We start from the raw sequence: 21418 nt of genomic DNA, 5'->3' as shown, positions 1-21418 counted from the left end.
ATCATGGCGGCGCTCTCGTTGTGGGTTTCTAAAGCTCCTGTGGAGGCCCTGGAGGGGAAGTTAATCCCCTGGAGGTAAGCCGTTAAATGTAAGACGGCGCCGTTAGAAGCAGTGCCAAACAAAGCTCCCTAGCAACTTTTGTCAACACGGTGGTGCTGTATTAGCACCATAAGACTTAATCTCTAGTAAGTCCGTTTTCCGACGTTAAATGTTGCATGGCCAAGAATCGGCTGGGTTAAAATTTCGTTTCAACGAGTTAACCGAACCATTGTCTGCAACTTAGCCCTTCCCCCCTCCAACAAGTCTTTGTGATGTCTCCACCAGCTAACGTACTCCATATGCGAGCGGCGCACCCAAGCGAGCGGCGCACTACAAATCCCATACAAACCACCATTTTAACACCCTTGCAAAAACCACCATTGCTGGATAAAAGTCGATGATATTTTTAACTATGCATTAACCTCTATGCAGTAGCGATATCAGAATATTCTGGGATTTTACGTATTTTTATTTGGAGAGATATTTCTAAATTTCGGTTATAAGAATAACTATCTTATAACGAAGTTTCTAAATTGCAGCTGGAAAAGAATTTCAGAAAATTTCAGAAAAATAGTGAAGTACTATTATAACACAGTTAATCTAGACCCAAAGTGTCGTCGATTTTTATCTGGAATTGGCGGTTTTTGCAAGGAGGTGGAAATGATGATTTGTATTGGATTTGTAGTGCGCCGCTCGCTTGGGTGCGCCGCTCGCATATGGAGTACGTTAGTGTATAACGGAACTAGCCGTGAGCCCCACTGGGTGTCTCCTCAGAGTTATGTGAATCAAGAGGGTTAAATGATGTTAGCCAAGCCACATGAGAAATGAGTTCTCAAATGATCGACTGTAGGCCCTACTTGGACAGGGTATGCTTTGTTCGTGGCTCTGGGCCTGCGCGAAGTTAATCGACAACATACATCGGCCTCCGTAATTAGCCTTGGCTCAATGTCAAGTGGAGAATTGTTCGCTTAAGCTCCGCCTTGGTTGAAGCAAAGACATTGCGATCTACTCGTCGGAGATGAAATTCAGAACATAAGTATCAGTTCGTATAAATGATGTATTGAGAACATGCTAGGATAATCAATCGAGAGTGAGCCCTCCAGATAGCATGACGATTGATTTAGACTGGTTGCTTGGACCACTAAATATCACATTGTGGCTCTATGTGGCGTGCTTTCCGCGTTAGGCAAACTTCGAGGCTCTTGACCTGGTGACCTATTGAGAAGACGCCTCGCTGTATCGCCAGTAATTGAAGCTGCATGATTGGAACACGTCACGGTTAGGGTGGCAATATGAGGCTGTCTGCATATCTTCAGCCACTGGCAGCCCCACCTTAGAAATTGGAAGAGTTCTCTTGCTTGCCCTGCTATGTGAAGGAGAAGAAATTGGGACTCAATCGGATAGCAAAGTACGGCCAAACACCGCTCTCGTAGGCCGCGATAAATGGCTGTGAAGCTGTCGTAAAAGGTGCACTAAACAGGAGCACTAAGATCGACTCAAAAGATAATAAGTAGGGCTGATCACCGCTCTCATGGGCCCCTGGGAATGGCTATGAACCTATTGTCAAAGTGCTAATTGATCAAGGCGCTGAGGTTACTTGCGGCCAGCTTTTCTTCGCTCTTAGCTTGTAAGGCTATATGATAAGCATGGAGACGCAGCTGAAGGAAGATAGTTCAGACAACTTAAAGGATCACACAGGTACAGCTCGTCTCCACGATCGCTATGGAAACGAGTTTAAGCAACTCAGCTGCAATGACTACCACATTGCGTGGGTGTGCCCTGTGGCGGACATCGAATTACTGCCCGCTCGGTTGATGTTGGATGAGGAGTATCCCACACCGCCATACAATACATACTACGACGAGAACACTTATATCTGCGGCACGATCAATGGCCATGCCGTCGTCGTTGCCGCTTGTCCCCAGGGAGAGACGGGCAACGTCAATGCGGGACGCTTGACGGGATCCATGTTTAAGACCTTTCCCAACATCAGAATGGCAGTCCTTGTTGGGATTGGAGGTGGGATTCCCCGTCCACACGTCTCTGGGAATCCTCTCGACGACATTCACCTTGGAGACGTGGTCGTCGGATGGCCTGGTGACGGAAAGCCTGCTTGTATCTATCATGACAGGGGCAAGTCGAAAATCAACGGGCAGTTCGAGGTGGTAGGGACCATGCAGAACCCAGACTGGAGACTCACGAACGCTCTGAGCATTCTCGTGTCAGACCATAAGTTGCGCCGCACCAGATTCCATGATCAACTTGCACGATTGCGAGATTTCGACGAATTCACCCAACCCGGCTTTGACCAAGATAGGCTTTTCAAGGCTGCGTATTGCCACGTCGGAAAATACGGATCTAACTGCGCGGCATGCGATCAAAACGAGCTCGTCCAGCGTCCCCAACGAACTACAAATGACAAAAATAAGTTCGTCTTTCATCTAGGGAGAATCGCTACCGGCAATGCAGTCGTCCAGAATGGCGAAGAGAGAGATAGGATAAGCGCGAAATGTGATGGGGCGCTTTGTGTTGAGATGGAAGCGGCGGGGGTCGATGTCAACAGAAGATGTTTAGTCATTCGTGGCATCTCAGACTATGCAGATTCTCATAAGAACGACGTTTGGAGGTCCCATGCGGCTGGAAATGCGGCCGTGTTCACCAGAGAGCTGCTCAGCAGGATTCAACCTGGTACAGTTGAAACAATGGAAATCGAAGGTTAGTGAATGATTTAACTAAAACCGAGATTGTTGCATACAAAAATTCGATATAATCGAATAAATGTCATATTGTCAATATATTCATGTTTCAATGCAATCCACTAATTTGAAGCAGCCCCGTGGCTGGTCCCATTTGCAAGGACCCCATCGTTTGCTGGGCGAGTTGACCAGCTCGCTCAACTTAGTCATCATATCCTCTCAACTGGCGACTGATACATTTCAGTTGCGCGCCTGGGCGCGCAACTGACTAATCACCGCTCAGGGTGCTTTCTCATTGGCGCATCTAACACGCGCCTTGCAGATGGCACTGGATGTCGTTGAATAACATACCTAAATTAACTTTAACGACAAAAGCAACTAACCACAAATTGTACAACCTAGCTAGTATAGTACTGCGCTACAATATTAATTTTTTTTTTGGCTGATGTACTTATGGCTTTACCACTATACACTCGCCTACCTCACTCGCCCTTGAGTGTAACTCCTGCTGCTCTTTACTATCCCTTTCTACGCTTCTCCATATGTCTTTCATCCCTCTCCTCTTCCCCGCTAAGGGGCTATTATGCAGCTCTTTTGTTACTACAGCCTCAATGCGTTCGTCTTCCGCCTTGCTCCAATCTAAATACGCCATCATCTCCTCTCTCGTCCATTCCCTAGACCCCGCTGTATTGATGCACCGCTTGGACATTTGTTTGTAGTCTAGGCACCAGTTATAACTTTGCCTATTATATCTTTGTGGAAGCCCCATGGCCTTCCGATATTGCTGATTGGTTCTGATGCTGCCAGCAGGTTGCGCCTCATACCATGTACTTCTTGCGGAGATATATCGCGCATAAATGGCCTCTGGAGAATCGTATTGCTGCCGGGGTTGCGCAGGTGCTTGACGAATTAAAGGCTCCTTCTGGAGCGCTTCCTTGTCCGTAGACGTTGGTAAAGGCTGCTTCGGGTTAGAAGCCATCATGGGATAGTCAGAAGCAGTTGACATATCCAGCACGGGAGGTGAAGATACCAATAACGTCGGTACGACTGAAAGCAAGCCCTGGTGAGTTTTAGAAGGCGATGTATCCCTAGCAATTGAAGGAGTCGCATGCCCTGCTGCCGAATCGCATGCAGTAAGATCAACTAAAACAGCATTTGGAGTCACTGTAGGATTTGTGCCAGTGGAAAGCTTTGCCTTAGGCTCCGGCGCCTGAGCGATTTGCGGTGCTAACCCTTTAAACCTTAGGGGGCACGCTCTTGAGGTCATTATATGACCAAGCGTGTGGCATCTGCTACATTTACTAGGAGCTCTTTGTCCTTCCTCAATTCGCTCGAAACCACACGGCTCGCGGCGTGTGCTTGTTACTGGCTGAGTGAGTTTCGGTTTTACTTGGTTTATCCGTTGCTCTGGTTCCAAAATCGGCCGCGGCTGAGCGACATCACGTTTCAAATGCCAATGTGGATGGAAATGCTCAAGAGAGAGACTCCAACTCTGTTCTTCTAGCTGCTGTAGTGTATGGGAACATGGCAGACCCTGCGAAGCCGTAAAAGTCTGGCTACAAGTAGCTCTAGGTGGCTTTTGGAGTAGTTGCCGCTGGTCTTGCACTTTGCGCAGAGCTTGCCAGGAAACCCAACCTCGAACGGCCTCAAATAATACTCCCGAGACATCTAGAGGAATGCGTAGCTGCTGAGATGCTTGTAGGTGTTTTAGTTCTTTCAGCTGGTTTGTAATAGCATGCTTTATCGCCTGCCACACGTCAAAGAGGTCAAACGTGGACATCTTGATGTACGACTTAATCAATGAATGGATACCTTCAGCCCTAAAGAATACACATTAGTTTCTATCCAGCGCTAAACTCCACATTGCACCTGCCTTGAGGTGGCCACGTTGCCAAAGTGCAAGTGTTTATCCACCCATGCTTTAACAATCATCTCCTTGTACGGGTCAAGCCAATACATTCTGATATATCCCACCGACTCGGGATGCTTATCGCCATACTGCTGCTCAAACTTCGCCAAGCGCTCTTTAAATATTTTCTCGTTTGGGGAAGCCACAATTAAATGCCAAGAAGCGTAGAATACATTCCATGCCTCTTCCTCTGCCTCGTTTGTTGCTTGACCACCCTTCGATACAAAAAATGGCCGGCAGTATTGAAGTACCGCCTTGTTCACATGCCATAAGCAAAGCAGGGGTTTAGACGCAGAAAACCAAATTGCGGCAGCATTCATTGCCGCAAGGCACCTGTCTGTCAATATAACAGAGGGAAGATCGCGCTGATAGAGGGACCTAAGGTTTTCCAATGCCCACGAATAGTCCTCCTCAGTTTCACCCAAAAGAAAGGCAAATGCTATGCAGAAGGATCGTTGACAGGAGTCAACCCCAACCATGTCAAGTAGTGGCATGTGATGTTTGTTTGTCTTATAAGTGCAGTCAAGAAGCAACACGTCTGGATTGCACTGAAGATATGCAATGGAATCGGGATGAGCAAAGAAGATAGCCGTTAATCGATTGTCTGGGTCCAGTCGAACTCGGCACGAGAAGCCTTCTCTTTGTAATTGGTCAACTAATGCCTGGATGCTACTCTGGCCTTCACGCAGATTTCTCCTTGTTGCCGCGATCCGATTGTATATATCTCGCTGCGTCGCGAGGGTGTCAGAATGTTTGTGAAGGTAGCTTCCTATTTCTCGCGGAGCAGTGCCTGATATCGCAAGTTTCGACACAGTCATAGCATCTTGTTCTTCAAATCTTCGATGTGCAGGGTGGGCAGATGGGTCCGCGCTTGGTGGATGGTTGTGCCTAGCGCATTCTGCATCTGGTCGATGGGTTAGAACCCATGTACTTCCATCTAGCGATTGCTTAGCTAGAACCGAGAACTTACAGCCCGTTCTTCGACTTGAAGTACGGCGTACTCGTCCCTCAGATGAGCCAGGTGGTTTTTTGTTTCTGTCACATGCGTAGACAACTTTAACTCGCCCACTTGGAGTCTTAGTGGACTTTCCAGTTGTAAATGCATAGCCACGGGGTTTCGCCCAGGAATTAATGTCCTCGAGAAGAGCCTCGCGTGATTCGTAAATGCCTTCGCGCGGAAGGGCATCTTCCATGAAAGTATCCTCGGCCATTTCTGATCCGTAATTGGAGATGTTTACTTGTATGGCGCCTGCAAGGCGCGTGTTAGATGCGCCAATAAGAAAGCACCCTGAGCGGTGATTAGTCAGTTGCGCGCCCAGGCGCCCAAGGATAAATGGGCGCCCGGGCGCCCATGTATCAGTCGCCCTCTCAACTGACTCCCAGCGACTTGCGATATATGGCCTTGGCGGCTGTGGAAAGTCGGCTCTTGCACTCGAGTCGGTTTATCGTGCGAGAGAGCAGCTGCCAGCCCGCGCCATCTTCTGGGTACCAGTGGTTAGCCGAGAAACCTTTGAGCAGGCATACCGAGAGATAGGGACGCTCTTGCGTATACCGGGAATTGCGGATGGCAAGGTTGATGTGAAACGACTCGTCAGGGAAAAATTGAGTGACGAAAGGTTTGGAGGATGGTTAATGATCGTTGACAACGCCGACGATGTTACCATCCTTTTCGACTCGCGTGAAGTGAACACCGCTGCGGATCCGTTGATTGACTACCTCCCGCACAGTCGAAAAGGCTCCATCGTCTTTACCACCCGTACTCGAGCAGCTGCAATCGATCTGGCTGGGAATAACGTTATAGAGCTGGGTGAGTTGAGCGAAGTAGAAGCTAAGGAATTATTGAGGACGCGCCTACTCCCAAAGCATCAGCACCAGCTCGAGGATGAAAAGGTCGTTGACTTGTTTCTCAAAATGCTCGCCTTCCTGGCCCTAGCTATCGTTCAGGCAGCTGCGTTTATCAACAAAGCCAACAGCACCCTCTCAGACTATACGTCCATTTACAGGGACAGAGAGAAAGATGCCATTGATCTGCTGAGTAAAGAGTTTCACGACCAGGGCAGACACCAAAATACGAAGAATCCAGTAGCAACAACATGGTATATATCATTCGGGCATATCCAAAGTCAAAATGCGCTTGCTGCAGAGTATTTATACTTTATGGCATGCACAACTGGCGAGAATATTCCTGCTTCGCTGCTGTTGCCTGGGGGTAGTGAATTGGAGGCTGTAGAGGCGATTGGAATGTTAGATGCGTATGCCTTTGTTACCGAACGTCGAGAAAAGCAGGCGGGAGGAGAGCAGCAGTATCAAGAAAGAACGTTTGATATGCATCGACTTGTGCGTCTAGCAACTCGAAATTGGTTGAGAGAGCATAGTCTGTGGAACATGAGGGCGGAGAAAGTATTGGCGCGCCTGGTAAATGTTGTCCCTTACGGCAATCACATCAAAAGAGAGATTTGGACAGCATATCTGCCCCATGCTATACATGTTGCAGGTCTACCTGAAATTTACAATGCCAATGCTAGGATGTTGCTGCTGAGTCGAGTAGAGTATTGTGAGCGAGCACTAGGACATTACAAAGCTGCGGAACATACTCTGCGACAGCTTCTTCCACAACTAGTCGAGGTGTTAGGAAAGGAGCACCCGAACACGCTGACAAGCATGGACCACCTGGCACAGGCCCTCAGCAACCAGGGAAAGTACGTGGAGGCAGAGAAGATACATCGAGAGACGCTAGTACTAAGCGTGAAGGTGTGGGGAAAGGAGCATCCAGATACGTTAGTAAGCATGAACAATCTGGCCCTTGCTCTAGGTAACCAGGGAAAGTACGTGGAGGCAGAGAAGATGCATCGAGAGACGCTAGTACTAAGCGTGAAGGTGTTAGGAAAGGAGCATCCAGACACGCTGACCCTCATGAATAATCTGGCACAGGCACTGAGCAACCAGGGAAAGTACGTGGAGGCAGAGAAGATGTATCGAGAGACGCTGGCACTCAGAGTGACGGTGTCAGGAAAGGAGCATCCAGCTACACTCACAATCATGAATAATCTGGCACAGGCACTAAGCGATCAGGGAAAGTACATGGAGGCAGAGAAGATGTATCGAGAGATGCTGGTACTTAGAGTGAAGGTGTCAGGAAAGGAGCACCTAGATACGCTGAGGTGCATGAACAATCTGGCCCTTGCTCTAGGCAACCAGGGAAAGCACGTGGAGGCAGAGAAGATGCATCGAGAGACGCTGGTGCTGATCGTGAAGGTGTCGGGAAAGGAGCATCTAGCTACGCTGGCGATCATGAATAATCTGGCACAGGCACTAAGCGATCAGGGAAAGTATGTGGAGGCAGAGAAGATGCATCGAGAGACGCTGGCACTCAGAGTGACGGTGTTAGGAAAGGAGCACCCAGATACGTTAGTGAGCATGAACAATCTGGCACAGGCACTAAGCAGGCAGGGAAAGTACGTGGAGGCAGAGAAGATGCATCGAGAGAGGGTGGCACTGAGAGTGAAGGTGTTGGGAAAGGAGCATCGTGTATAAGAAGATAGTAATTGTTGTCTTCGAAAGGGGTAAGAGAGTTGCTCATGGCCTTTGAGATCTATTGGTGGCGGGAACACCGTTATACTTGCTGGACACTCGGTACGCAGGATTTTCGAGCTTATGGACACCGCCGCGAGGAATATTCCGCTAATCCATCTTAATCCTTCTGAAATGGTGTCATGACTTTCTGAGTTCATTTAGCGCTACGCCATTCATGTGCGTACCCAACATCAGTATCTTGCAATGCTTCCAGTATCCTGGTACCGGTCGGCCAATCCGCAATGCCGCAGAGGTCCCGTGGAAACCATAACTCGGATAGGGAGAACCGTCCATAGTCCTAGTGCGACAGGCGTAGTTGGTGATATAAAAGCACGTCAATGATGAGGTGCAACGTGTAGGACTGATGATGATTAAGGCAAACGACAACAACCGAAAGGACCTGAAAGTTATGGAAGATAATGGCCTTGACGATAATGGTGAAGGTATATTAATAATATGGTTCAAGTGGTTGTGGGTGTGACGGTAGAAGTAGGGAGAGACTCTGATGGCGAACAAAGTTGCGGCACCGCCACCAACACCGCCACCAATGGAGGCGGTAAATTAAAACCGCAGGCCAATACGACGATACCTTCTCCAGCGAAGGATCTCAGCATACCTTAGTTCTTTCGAACTCTAGCCATGGCTCTGTATCAGAGCCGATTACAAGAAGAAAGGTGGGTATGCGCAGTTTTACGTGGCGAGAGTTTCGCAGCTAACCGAGGACCCGTAGAAAGCAGTGGCGGCGCGACCACCCGTTCCGTTTCTAAGTCAAGCCAGCGCGGACTAAGGAGGGTGTGGTGGACTTGAAGAGCTGGGAATGTGGCATTCCTGGTAAGGAGAAGACGATCTGCAAAGGCGGTTTGTTTAAGCTGGCCGTTGCGTTTCCAGAGGGTTTGTAACACCAACTTTCACCTCCAGCATGGTTTCAATTGACACCGTTCGCCCACAGAATATCCGGCTAGGCCCCCCAAATGTAAGCTGTGGAGCCCAATTCAAATACGTCCTATAATGATATGAGAACTAATACCAATGGTTAGGCAAATTTATGCCCCCGTTGTTCCATCCTGATGTCTACCCTTCCGGCACCGCCTGCCTTTCGATGCTCAACGAGGCCGAAGCGAGGAAGGCCGCTATTACCGTGAAGCAGATCCTCTTGGGTATCCATGATCTATTGAACGACCCTAGTCCTTAGCCACTAGCTTAGGCCGAAGTATATCACTTATTCAAGCGAGACCGGGTTGAGTACAAAAAGCGAATCCGCCCGGCATCTTAAGAGGCTTATCAAAATGTTACGCAAATACATGTGGTATGGTTGGTATGAGACAACAGTGAGCAAAAGATACGCATTTTGCTTCGTACATCTCCGCTGATAAGATACACACCTTAGTTACATACTTGTCAAATTCAACTATTTGAATCTAAGGAACAACTTCGCGCGACTGAGTCTCATCTTCACTGTAAATCTCCAAGCCTCCAGCTTTCTGAACCACGGCCTTGTTGTCATCCTCCAACGCGGTCTTAGTGGTTGCTGGCGGGTAAAATTTCTCCTTTGGGTTGGAGCATGAGCTCAGGGTATCAGGCTCCAAGGATATGTGGCACTCACCAAGTCGTGAGAAGAGAGTGGAAATGACGAGTCATCCGTGGATCTATAGTCGTAACGATCTTGTTTCCGACGCACGAGTAAGTAAACATCTGCATCATAGCGACGGCCAATTTGGTCACATCTTTTCAGCAGACGGAAAATTGCCCTAGAAAAGTTGTCATTTGTTGTATCCCGTTTACTGACCGAGGGCGGATCCATTCTCAGACGAAAGGACAGTATTAGTGCCGTCTCCCGTCTCAAATGTCTGCGCACCATCAAGCTGGAGGGCAGCCTTTATACTCCTGATTGTACAGTCAATTATGGATCAAACACATTTAATAGGAACTTAAAGGATGTTACAGTATCCACTACCCTCATCTCAGGGTATTGTAGCACATACCAGTACTGTACCATATTCGGGTACACAAAGGCACTTTTCGTCGCTCCAGGATTGAAAGTCTCATGGTTTTGCGCTACACGCAGGTTTCCATATGCGTACAGGATTACCCCCGGTTCGCTCACACTCCCTCCCTGTCGCTCATATCCAGAGACTCTTCTTTGCCCGCCAACAAGCTTGCCCTGTTCGCACATAAGGAGAAGTTCTTCGGTAAGGATCGAAGCCATAAGAAGGCACTCGTCGGACTTGGCGGAGTGGACAAGACGCAAATAGCTTTGCGTTTTAGTGTATAATTAGTATCTGCGCTGTCTTGCTTCTCGAGCACTCCGAAAGTCTCACAGAGCATCAACTTGGCCGCGGCGACTCGTTGGGTCACATATCCAGCCAATTTGGTACGCATCCAATGCCGGAGGGGTTGTTGTGTCTAGGCAGTCAGTATCTTCAATTTCGTTTTCAAATTCTAAAAACGAATTAGAATGCCGGCCGATACCGCGGACGAGGCTCACAAGCTGGTTCAACTCGGATCCTGGAGTAACCCCCGAGGGAGATGACTTGGGAAGTGCAAAGCATATCATCCCACTCACCTGGCTATGCATTAAATAGCCTGCCCCTTTTAGCCGATTGCCTACTTTGGTCACCCAGATTTTGCCAAGTTCCACAATCTCCAGCTGAAACCCTGCTGGATACATAAATCGGCAGACTTGACAGCACAACGTTAAACCTAAGGACATATACGTACCAAAAAATACTTGACCTTCGATTCTAAGCCCCCCCAATCCGTGTCAACACTTTAAGAGTCGACATGCTCCCACCAAACCTGTCCAGCCCTCACAATGTAGATGAATGGCACAAGTCGGCCTCAATAGATATGAAGAAATATGTCAGGGTTATGAAAAACCTCACGGAGTAAAAGAGGAGCCCGCGAAGTAGTGGTATCCAAAAGAATAGTTATAGAGTAAACTCCTCACGAATCATGCCACTACAGTAACAATGCATAATCTATTTGTGTAATAAGAAGACTGGTGCTGCACCTTTTAGCCGCGTCTCGAAAAATGAACTCCCCATTTTCACATACAAGGTGGGAGGTGAAGGCAAAAAACGATGAGGCATGGCCCCAGCACGGCGTCCCAATGCTCCTCTGAGCAGAAATGTCATGGTCCGTTGCCTTCAGGAACCACTTGATCCATTAGCAGAGGGGCTGGTCGGCGGCAACGTGGAAGTCTGCCCAGATAGCAGCTATTACCTACCCGATGTCATGAAATTCCATGTCATCCCTGCTCCGTGTCACTTGAAGGCTGCTTGCTACACACACCGCCCGCACTATATATGGTGTGAAAGTTCTACGAACTGAGAGGGGGTAAATACAAACCGGGGTGCATTTGGGAAGCCGTAACCTGCTTCAGTGTGTGGGAACACCTTTCAGATAGTCTCTCACATCTTTTCATCGACAGTATGCTTCAGTTGAGAATATCCTGGGCTTGTGGATCCATGCATGGTAGCTTTCTGCTTTGACATGGGTCTCTAGCACTCTTCCACATTTGCCCCACCTGCCAGATCACAATCTGAATGCCATTTCTGGACGATCATTACTGCTGGCTCACACCAGCCAATTTATGGATGAACATACTGTCAAAAAAAGAAGAATATATGACAGCTTGGCGCATAATGTAGCCTACCCTATACCTTCCGCCCAAAATTTAACCCCTCCCAAGGAAAAGGTGACAAATTTACCTCGAACGAGTTTGGCTATATCTAGGCGACCAAATTCACCACTGATGAGGTTTTGCATCCAGGTGACTAAATTCACCACTGACGCTCCGTGCACTTGCACAGTTGTAGCTTTGCAATTCAGACGAGGGGCCCACTCGCGTGAAGTACTGTCGCTCCGTACACAAGGTGACAAATTCACCTCGCACGGCTTTACCAACTCAAGGCGAAAATTCACCTATCGAGCAACCTGGGAGAGGTCTCCGCTCCGTACACAAGGTGACAAATTCACCTCGCACGGCTTTGCAACTCAAGGTGACATAATCACCTATCGAGCGGCTCTCCTGAACTATAGCTACATAGCCCAAGGATCAAAAGAAGAAAGAAGGGTCTTGGAACCTCTTGAAGGAGTACGAACCTTATATGTGAACGCAATGCTCTATCCTAACCATTCTTTGAGTTGTTTTCTACCACCAAGTTGAAGGGTGTGTGGGTAGAACAGACAATCCTTGTTGCTTTGTGGGGATCCTAGGAAAACCCCTGAGCGTTGTGTGTGCACGCTAAACTAAGCTGCAGTAAAATCACACTCACCCCTGCTGGTTGTCCAAACATGGCTGCGCAGATAGTCCCACATTCAGGGTCAGCTGGATGTGGATTCGAAGTCGATGGCCAGTTATGGCGCCATTAGGCATCATAGTGAGTCCAACAAACCCACCAACGAAATCCACTTTGCCGTAAATCTGCCAAGATTTAATACATACACTCCTGCTGGCTACTGAGAATCAGTGTGGTGTGGTAGACACACCTGGCATTTCTATAATGTGTATTGTGAATACTGCCAAGAGAATTATTTTCCAGTACAAATGTAGTAGCTGTGAGACACCATTCACTATTCTACAACCGCAGACAAATAAAAACATATTACTACACAAACTGCAGAATTAACTAACGTATAGCAAAAGGCGCTTCCGATTTGGAACCTGTGGAGGTGGCGCTGGTTTCCAAACCCCGAATGTAGACGCAAATCCACGGTAGGCCAATGCACGCACGACAGTTCAGCTTTGATCCGACAGGCCAGTCGACCAAGCAGCCATAATCAGCTCCAGCCAAGTGCTATCCTTGTTCAACTAGGAACACGGTATGACGTGTTTATAAACCCATGTTTAGTGGGACAGACATGGATTCCAACGCCATTTTCTGCTCCCATTTCCTACTAGGTCCACCCCATGTTGGCTTTACAGATTTGTGCTTTCCGTAGCTGTCTCTTTCATCAAGTCGCGCTACAGAATCGCGGCGGGAAATGAACCCTTGGTTTTGATCGGTCGCAAAGGTTGGCTTTGGGTCTCCGAATCATTAAGTATCTGTCTGACGGTAGAGTAATCCAATCTGGTGCTTCCTGTAAATGCCTTCGCGAACCTTATTTAAGACCTGTGACGCGATAACGGTGAAGTCTCCATAAGCGAGACTATAGCCCGCCCAGAGAGCCTAGGCTTGGGAAATCGCAACCGCTCCCTTTAGCAGAGAGGCGGAGCACAAACTTCGTCATTGAGTTGGCAATGATTAAATAGTACAAGCCCAAATGTGACGATCTTCGCAATACTGCACATAGTATTACTCCCAAATTCTTGCAATTTACACATGCGCCAATGCCATGCTATTGAGTGGACGCTTGAATCCTTTGGCTCAATTCCTCGGGGCTAGTATTACCTGGAAACGCAGTACATCGGTATGTATGGAAGTTGCGAGCAAGTCGAGGTACTACTACAGGGCGCGCAATTAGAGACAGGGGGCGCCTCTGTAGGGGCCGCCCTCAGGACCATCGCGCCACCCAACCACATGCGGCAGGCCAGGCTAAAACATATTCCCAATGAAGACCTGGGCTGTACCTGGCTATGTCTGGGGCAGCCTTGTTCAAACCGCAGTGGCCAATCAACCAAGAAGAATGCTAGGGGTGTTGTGACAATAAGGGACGCGACGGGCCGCCGCTCAACACTAGTCCTGGCCCGTGGCTGCCTGTTTGGCGACTGTTGGACTTTATTCGGCAGTGAAGCAATCACGGCCAACAAAGTCGCGGCCATCCAATTTTGCATCAATATTGAGACGCGAGTGGTCCCCAAACGGAGGCGACTTGGACTGGAGTAAAATTCCGTATCCATCCCACGCTCTTCGTTTTGAAGAAAACGGACCTTCGAAGCTAACATTGTCGCTACCAGCTTTTTTCATTCTCTGTCATGGTGCTCCAGGTGAGGCGGAATGGAGAGCCAGTGTTATCTAAATGCTAACACCTCATCGCACAGCATAGCATAGCTGCGACGGAGTGCCTACCAAAGATTGTGGCCGGAGGTGAGTGAGTTACATCTGCTATCGCGGCTTGACTTCTGAATACTGTCACTGAACACTAAAATGCCTCAATGCCACCATGGGAACGATCGGCTGATGGGAAGGCAGATTCCATTACTGCTAAGGCGGGCAACCACCACACCCTCGCTGCCGTGCCTCCTCCCCTCCCCTCACCGGGAGACATTCGGGCGGTCATTGGCTGCCTTCTTGTTACATGGGGGGCTTAATCCAACAAGTCATGTTGCAATACGTTTGTGATGGCTGAAGAAAGCCTTGTTGGTCTCGTCATAAATCATACGGCGATCACGGTCAGTTTCTTGCTCATTCCACGCCCCTAGATTGCCTCCCAGCGGAAGACATTGCATCATTTCTGAAAAATTCTCATGCTTATTGCTTGTCGTTGACCAGAAACTGAAAGTTTGAGAGGACAAGCACCCGGCTGCAGTGGTATGTCTATGTCGACCTGGGAGCTAAAGCATCATGGCCCCTCCAGCACTCGATGCGTACCAGATCGGTTGGATATGTGCCTTGCCTATTGAGGTCGCCGCAGCCAAGCAGATGCTCGATGAAAACTTCGGCATCCTGGATGAGCAAGACAGCACAGATACGAACTCATACACCTTAGGTCGGGTCGGCAGACACTATGTCGTGATTGCTGGCCTTCCCGGCGGACAATATGGCACCACATCAGCCACGGCAGTGGCGATTAACATGATGCGAACATTTTCTCGGTCGTTGCGCATCGGGCTGATGGTCGGCATCGGAGGAGGGATTCCGTCTGCCAACTGTGATGTACGACTGGGAGACATCGTGGTGAGCTACCCGGAAGGCACCTGCGGTGGGGTGTTTCAATATGACATGGGAAAAGTTGTCGAAGGCGGCGAATTCCAGCGGATTGGCTCATTAAATAGCCCACCGCGATCTCTGTTGACTGCAGTTGCAAATATGAGAGCGTCTGTGTTAACCGATGACCCGAGCTATCCGGAATATATTGAAAAGGCAACTCAAAGAACTGCGCGGACACGGCAAAGTTTTGGTAGACCTAATGCGCCCACAGACCGCCTATTCAAGATTGAGTACGACCATCCTACGGCTAAAGCAATGTGCGAGGCTTGTCTGCCAGAGTGGGAAGAGAAAAGAGACGCTCGCGAAGAACCTGAACCACAAGTATTCTATGGCATCATTGCGTCGGGAAATGCAGTGATAAAACACGGAACAACCAGAGAACTCCTTCGTCGTGAGACTGGAGCACTTTGCTTCGAAATGGAGGCGGCCGGTCTAATGATGGATTTCCCTTGTATCGTCGTCCGCGGGATATGCGACTATGCCGATTCACATAAGAACAAGCAATGGCAAGGATATGCTGCCCTAGCCGCGGCATCGTATGCAAAAGAACTACTTAGCTATGTACCTGTTGGCCAGGCATCTCAAGAGAAATTGGCCAGTGAAATCTGCAGTAAGTAAGGTGCTTATATGATAAAGTCGCCAGTCCGTTTCCAGCGTCTACTTTCGCGGTCTTATTCCAAAGTCGTTAGCCACCTTCTATAGCACTATCTATACCAGATGGCCTTACCGAAAGCGTAAAAACAAACCTATGGGAGAGTGCAGGCGTAATTCGACTTCTTCGAAGCTGAAGTGAGAACGCACGCCATAAAGGTGACAATTTCCTGCCAGACCCTTCCAAAAAGTGCCCATTATTGATGCTGCTCTCCTCTACTTGATCAGTTTGACTCTTCCCTAGTTCATCGACGTCTGTATTGTGCAATTGAGGAGCGACAATTGCTTACAACTGTGAAACACACACCTACGGTTCTCTGTGACTCCAAATTCAAGTAGCACGCAAGTCGCAAGGTACAAGCACAAAAAGATGTTTCGTTGATAAGTCAGGTGGCCAATACGTCAGTTGTTTCCTCCTTTTCATCAGTTTTAAGCCCTTCACTATGCTACGTCTTCCCCTCGTTTTAGCCTTCGGCTTCGGCCTTGCCAGCGTACGCTCTCTGGACTTGTGCTCCGTATTTGCCGAAAAGAGTCTCGAGGGGGATTTTTCTCCTTTCGAGGTTGTATGAAACTACACGCGTGGCTATTTACTAGTAAGGTCGCCTTCGTTAGCAACTCATATATATGCTTATAGATCACCAGAAACCCATCACTCTCCTCTATAGGATCTATTCGAAGCATTTTCACGACCCATAATGAAACAGGTATGTACGTATACATGCAGAACATGACAATTACGAACAGACTAAATCGGGCAAGTCTTGTCACAGTAACATGCTCACCAACACAAACGCCGCGCGTACCAAGCCCCGATCTACTATACTATGTAAGAGATGCCCTGTACATGCCGGCTATTCAAGACTTCGGTCGCGTAGGAAGCTCCGCGAACGATTGACTAGCGCTGCCACGAAACGGAAATGGTGACGCTGGCGAAATTGTCTCAGACAACTCAGCTGGCCGGTCTTGGTCAGCTAATTCTCTCGTTTGGACGGACTGAGGACCAAGCTCAGGTTTAGAAGTCAACCCGTTGAGACTTGGCATGGAATTTCCATCCATTTCTCTGGCAGCCATTGACTGAGGGTCAAGTTCATGTTCAAACTCCCGTTCAGCGTTTTCTATCGCGTTTTGCGTCGGAAGTGGATTCACAGGGCTTCGGACTTCGAATTCAGGCTTTCTAACTGTCGTTGTAGTAGCATGTTGATCATAACTGAGTCCGGGGTGAGGGGTTCGCGATTGCATATATGGCTGCATATTCGGCTGCTGAGGTGGGTATTGCTGGAATTGACCGAGTCTTCGTACGCGATGAAAAGCGATAATATCGCCAATCATGCCCACAGCAAAAAGTATACTATTATCGAAGTTTAGCGAGTTTGGAAGAACATCACAAAGAATACTTTACTCACAAATCTATCCCAGCAATTCCCGCAGCAATGCCCGCACAGGCTTCTAAGAAGCCTTCTGTAGAGAGGTTAACCGCCGAGGGCACCATCCACCCAACAGTCGCGATCCAGAGTACCAGGACTAAAAAGTCGAGGGGAAGGGCTACCATGGGCTTGAGGGACTGTGGTGCGCAAGAGTGAGCACAAATGAGCCAGATGGAGATGCCTATTGATATTCCGGACTTGAGAGAACAATGAGCAAATGTCAGCTTTCTTAGATTCCACCGCTAGCCTTCTGTGCCGTGCATCCCATTGGGTTAGAGGTTTCGCAACTCACGGCGCAAATCATAAGAATAACTCTCATACGTAGGCTTGTAAATAGGAGAAATGCTGTAAAGCCAGCACTGGTGACGGCAAAAATGAGCTGTAGAATAGGAACTGTAACCCAGCCACGGGGGTATAATTGTTTGGCTGGAGGTTTAATCACGCTATAGTTCATTGGTAATGCCATGACGGCTACTTGAGGGCCTGGAGATCCCCATGTTGGTGGTCCTTGTGGAGCGTATGTCGAAGTCATCGAGATGACAGTTTGTGCGGAGGGCTCGGCTGTTTTTTGTTAATCGAATCAATGGCCGACCCCAGCAGTTCGAATTCACGGTGGGTGCAAGTTTTTGGGGATGTTCAGAATGAGTCGATGTGCAACAATGAGAGTTTTACAATGAAGTGATATGAGCAAGTACAGTCGAAGAATTGAGATAGGGGGTATTGCTCATCCCAAGGAAGAAGGCGACGTGGAGGCAAGGCTGTCGCAAGCCAATGTTGTGTTGGACGATCCTCTGGAGCTGGGTATTCGGACATTATGTTGATCTCTACCGAATGCAGGTGAAGTTCAGCCTTGGGCTAGACCTGACTGGGGTTGTGCTGAGCAGGCTTGTGCAGTGATTCTTCGCATTCAATACGAACGGACTATCTAGGAAGCAACGATGGGTACGGTGATTTAATGTGGCTGGGATTTGAGGAACTGGATGGAGATCTGCAGGGCCTGTGTAGTTGGCGACAGAGCGGGGAAATGACGGTCTGATGTAGAGGCCACAATCGCAGAGTAGAAGGAAGGGAGTCGTCAGGATGTTGGTCATGTAACAGGTTCATATGCAGGACACTGTCTATCGCCTCGTCGCCGCTATCTGTGCCGCAGTCGGAATCGGAACTGGAGGGGATTACTATCACGTCCTCTAGAGTCCATTGGCGATCAAGGAAAGAACAGGATATCACGAAAGTGCAGCTATGGACGACATAGACGTGGATTATGATCCTTGATTTTCTTCTATCTAGTGAGGGGTATCTACAACTTCTTATAGTAATCTAAATAGCTTCCCCAGCTATCGTCCTTATATTCCAGGTGGCTGGCCAGCCATCAGGTGGTTGGGCTAGCTCTATTCAAGGCTTCGCACCTGCAGACGCTGTTGAATCCTATTTACCGTGACACGGGCTCTTGCAGTTTCTGCCGGCATGTCGGTATGTACAAAGAAGTCCTAGAAATTTAATAAGGTTTAAGCTATGGAAGCGAAAGTACGTGAAGTTAGTCGATCCGTCCGTGTGACGTAACGGCGAGACTGGCAACTCTACCTACTTTGTGAAAGAGTTGTCAAAGTGCAGAGTATGGCTGTCCACGCCCCTTGCTAGGAGAGGTACATGACAAGGTATTCGACTCGAAATATCGCCATAAGCATCAGGATACGGTGAAATGTGACATCTGCAACGCCTGTTGTACTAATGCAGACCCGGTGTGTGAGAGCGCGGTAGAATCAAGCTGCCTAGACCTAGGATGCAATGATGATGAATTCATACATAGAGATCAACTACAATGGCAACGAGAAGCAAGAGATTCAAGGGACAATGAGCCACCGGCATTGGCCATACATGTGGGGGGAATTGGCTCTGCAGATACTGTTTTGAAGTCGGGAGAAACGCGCGACCAACTTGCGAAGAGAGACAATGTCATTGGCTTCGAAATGGAAGGGGCGGGTGTATGGGACGAGTTACCTTCATGTATGATTATTAAAGGTGTGTGCGACTACGCTGACTCGCACAAGTCAAAAGGATGGCAGAGATATGCCGCGGCAACAGCCGCATCAACGGCGAAAGCTCTACTAGGAAAGTACTTCACAAACCGGCAGTCAAAGTCACCGAAGCAGCGTTAGTTCACTATCTACGGCTGTGCCGCTTTCTATTTTAATAAAATCTTGCTAATTGCCGCTAGACCGGATATTCTCTGTGCCTTTCGCTGAGAACGATAGCTTTGTTGGTCGCGATAATGTGATTAAATCGCTGATGGATATGCTATTCGCCAAGAGAAAGGGTCGTGTTGCTCTGGTATGCATGGGTGGGGTAGGGAAGACCCAGGTGGTTCTAAGGGTTGCCTATATGATACAGGAAAAAGAACCAGCGCGCAGCGTACTCTGGCTACCCGCGTTTAGCATGGCGGCCTTTGAACTGGCCTGTATGGATCTTGTCGAAAAACTAAACCTCCCAAGAAATAAGGACAATAATGATGGTAGGGAGCTCATTCAGCAGCATCTGAGTTTAGAGAGCATCGGCCGATGGCTTCTCATTCTGGACAATGCGGATAGTGAAGAAGTCATGCATGGATGTGAAGGTGTTCCAGGAATATTTGCCTACCTACCAAGGAGTCAGCATGGCCAGGTCCTAGTCGGCTCAAATAAGTGATAACTAGACCCAAATGAGATTTGCATAACCCAAACGCATGAAAATTCTTTCACTCACATAATACGGTGCGTTTCGATTTTCTGTGCAAATCTGGCCTATCCAACAACGCAGTCACCGTGCAAGCGAGGCATGCTCAAGAATTTCGGCAACGTAGTAAGTTTCATTTTGGCTGAGAGGGGGGAATAGCCACACATATCAAGAGCTATCGAACGCTTGTGAATAGTGCAAGATCTCCTGACCGTAGGCGCAAAAGATTTTCCGTTGATAAGTCCGGTGGCTAATACGTCAGTTGGCTTCTTACATATCTAGATCGGTTTACCCCCATCGACGAGTTAGAACCGGCTCAACACCCCCTTTAAAAACGCGGAGGATGACCCTGCTTGCTGTTCGTCAATTCTCAGGGTAACATTGCAACATTTGGACGTCATGGAGCATCAATCAGTAGTTTCCATGGCCTCATTTCGGCGTTATAGAACTACCAATTTATTGTCACTAAGGAGGAGGAACCATAATCATAATGTGTCCCCTGTGTCCCCAAGATATATTGTCTGTTTAACTGAATCTGTTCATGGTATCCCATGAACATTCCACTCTTTGTCACGCCTTAAATATGATGACGTCGCAGTTTTTGAATACTGTCAATACCCGTTGTTGTTTCCCCCTTTTCATCCGTTTTAAGCCTTTCACTATGCTACTTCTTCCCCTCGTTTTAGCCTTCGGCTTCGGTCTTGCCAGCGTACGCTCTCTAGACTTGTGTTCCGTATTTGTCGAATCGAGTCTCGAGGAGGATTTTTCTGCTCTCGAGGTTGACAACAATAGATCATCTTCGGAATCTGAGTTCGCCAAATTGCCGGGATCATCATTGTCAATGTATAATCTAGTTGACGTTGGATAGCAAACCCGAGAGGCTTGATCAACGGATTCTTCCGGTGACGTTAATTTCTCTGTTGTCCCCGAGCTCGCAGTCGAAGCAGCTAACTGAATGCCCCCACTAGCTATCTTGTCTAAATTATCGAAATAACGATCAAATTCTTCTTCAGTGGCAAAAGGTACTTGAGTAACATTTTTAGTAGTAGCTTTTGTTGTCTGTTGAGGTCTTTGCAGCTTGCATGGCGCCGGTGAGGTGAAATATTGATGAAGAGGTCCCACAGATCTGTGAGACCCCTATAATGAAGAGCGTACCGGCCGTTCTTATACGCAAAGATATCCTAATTCTCTCTCCTATTACGGGGAGCCCAAGGGGCCCCATATTGCAGATCACATGTGTGTGGCTAAACGCGATTGTTGAAGAAGAAATAGCCTTGCATTTGCGCAAAAGAGGCGTTGGGCTCGTTATATTGCAGTGAGATGTATCATATACCTAGAGCACCACACCACCGCCGCACTGACACTTTTGGCCACATCGTGGTTATTTATAACCAAATCTGCCTTGCCTCTCTCCAAAGAGTGACAGAACTTACCATCGACGAAGTATCGACTTGCATTTTGGACATGCTTGGGGTTCTGGCCCATCGTGAGGGCGAGTATCCAGCCGGCCAACGAAGAAGATCTTATGCAGATACGTAATCAAAT

The 21418-nt window shown here is 48.4% G+C and overlaps 5 protein-coding genes across 5 annotated transcripts; 4 read left to right on the top strand and 1 right to left on the bottom strand.

Annotated features, from left to right (window-relative positions):
• Window positions 1-1685: 1685 nt before the first annotated feature.
• Window positions 1686-8178, top strand: VFPPC_10540 (kinesin light chain; the record flags this gene model as incomplete). The annotated part of the gene is made up of 2 exons (XM_018288890.1): window positions 1686-2754; window positions 6005-8178. 2 exons carry the CDS (start codon window positions 1686-1688, stop codon window positions 8176-8178), a joined length of 3243 nt encoding a protein of 1080 aa, XP_018137507.1.
• Window positions 8179-11809: 3631 nt separating this feature from the next.
• VFPPC_10538 (hypothetical protein) lies at window positions 11810-12385 on the top strand (the record flags this gene model as incomplete). The annotated part of the gene is made up of 1 exon (XM_018288889.1): window positions 11810-12385. The coding sequence occupies one exon, from the start codon at window positions 11810-11812 to the stop codon at window positions 12383-12385; it is 576 nt and encodes a 191-aa protein (XP_018137506.1).
• Window positions 12386-14723: 2338 nt separating this feature from the next.
• VFPPC_14780 (Pfs, NACHT and ankyrin domain-containing protein) lies at window positions 14724-15707 on the top strand (the record flags this gene model as incomplete). Its single annotated transcript, XM_018292548.1, has 1 exon — window positions 14724-15707. The coding sequence occupies one exon, from the start codon at window positions 14724-14726 to the stop codon at window positions 15705-15707; it is 984 nt and encodes a 327-aa protein (XP_018137505.1).
• An 888-nt stretch (window positions 15708-16595) lies between these two features.
• On the bottom strand, window positions 16596-17977 carry VFPPC_16883 (hypothetical protein; the record flags this gene model as incomplete). Its single annotated transcript, XM_022429043.1, has 4 exons — window positions 16596-17088; window positions 17144-17361; window positions 17457-17725; window positions 17860-17977. 4 exons carry the CDS (start codon window positions 17975-17977, stop codon window positions 16596-16598), a joined length of 1098 nt encoding a protein of 365 aa, XP_022284024.1.
• Window positions 17978-19131: 1154 nt separating this feature from the next.
• Window positions 19132-19846, top strand: VFPPC_10536 (hypothetical protein; the record flags this gene model as incomplete). The annotated part of the gene is made up of 3 exons (XM_018288888.1): window positions 19132-19315; window positions 19380-19492; window positions 19553-19846. 3 exons carry the CDS (start codon window positions 19132-19134, stop codon window positions 19844-19846), a joined length of 591 nt encoding a protein of 196 aa, XP_018137503.1.
• Between the last annotated feature and the right edge of the window lie 1572 nt (window positions 19847-21418).

This window comes from Pochonia chlamydosporia, assembly GCF_001653235.2.
Source record: "Pochonia chlamydosporia 170 chromosome Unknown PCv3seq00011, whole genome shotgun sequence".
In the NCBI taxonomy this organism is placed as follows: Eukaryota; Fungi; Ascomycota; class Sordariomycetes; order Hypocreales; family Clavicipitaceae; genus Pochonia; species Pochonia chlamydosporia.
The sequence above is the reverse complement of the archived record's forward strand: the minus strand, read 5'-3'. Positions and strand labels throughout refer to the sequence as shown.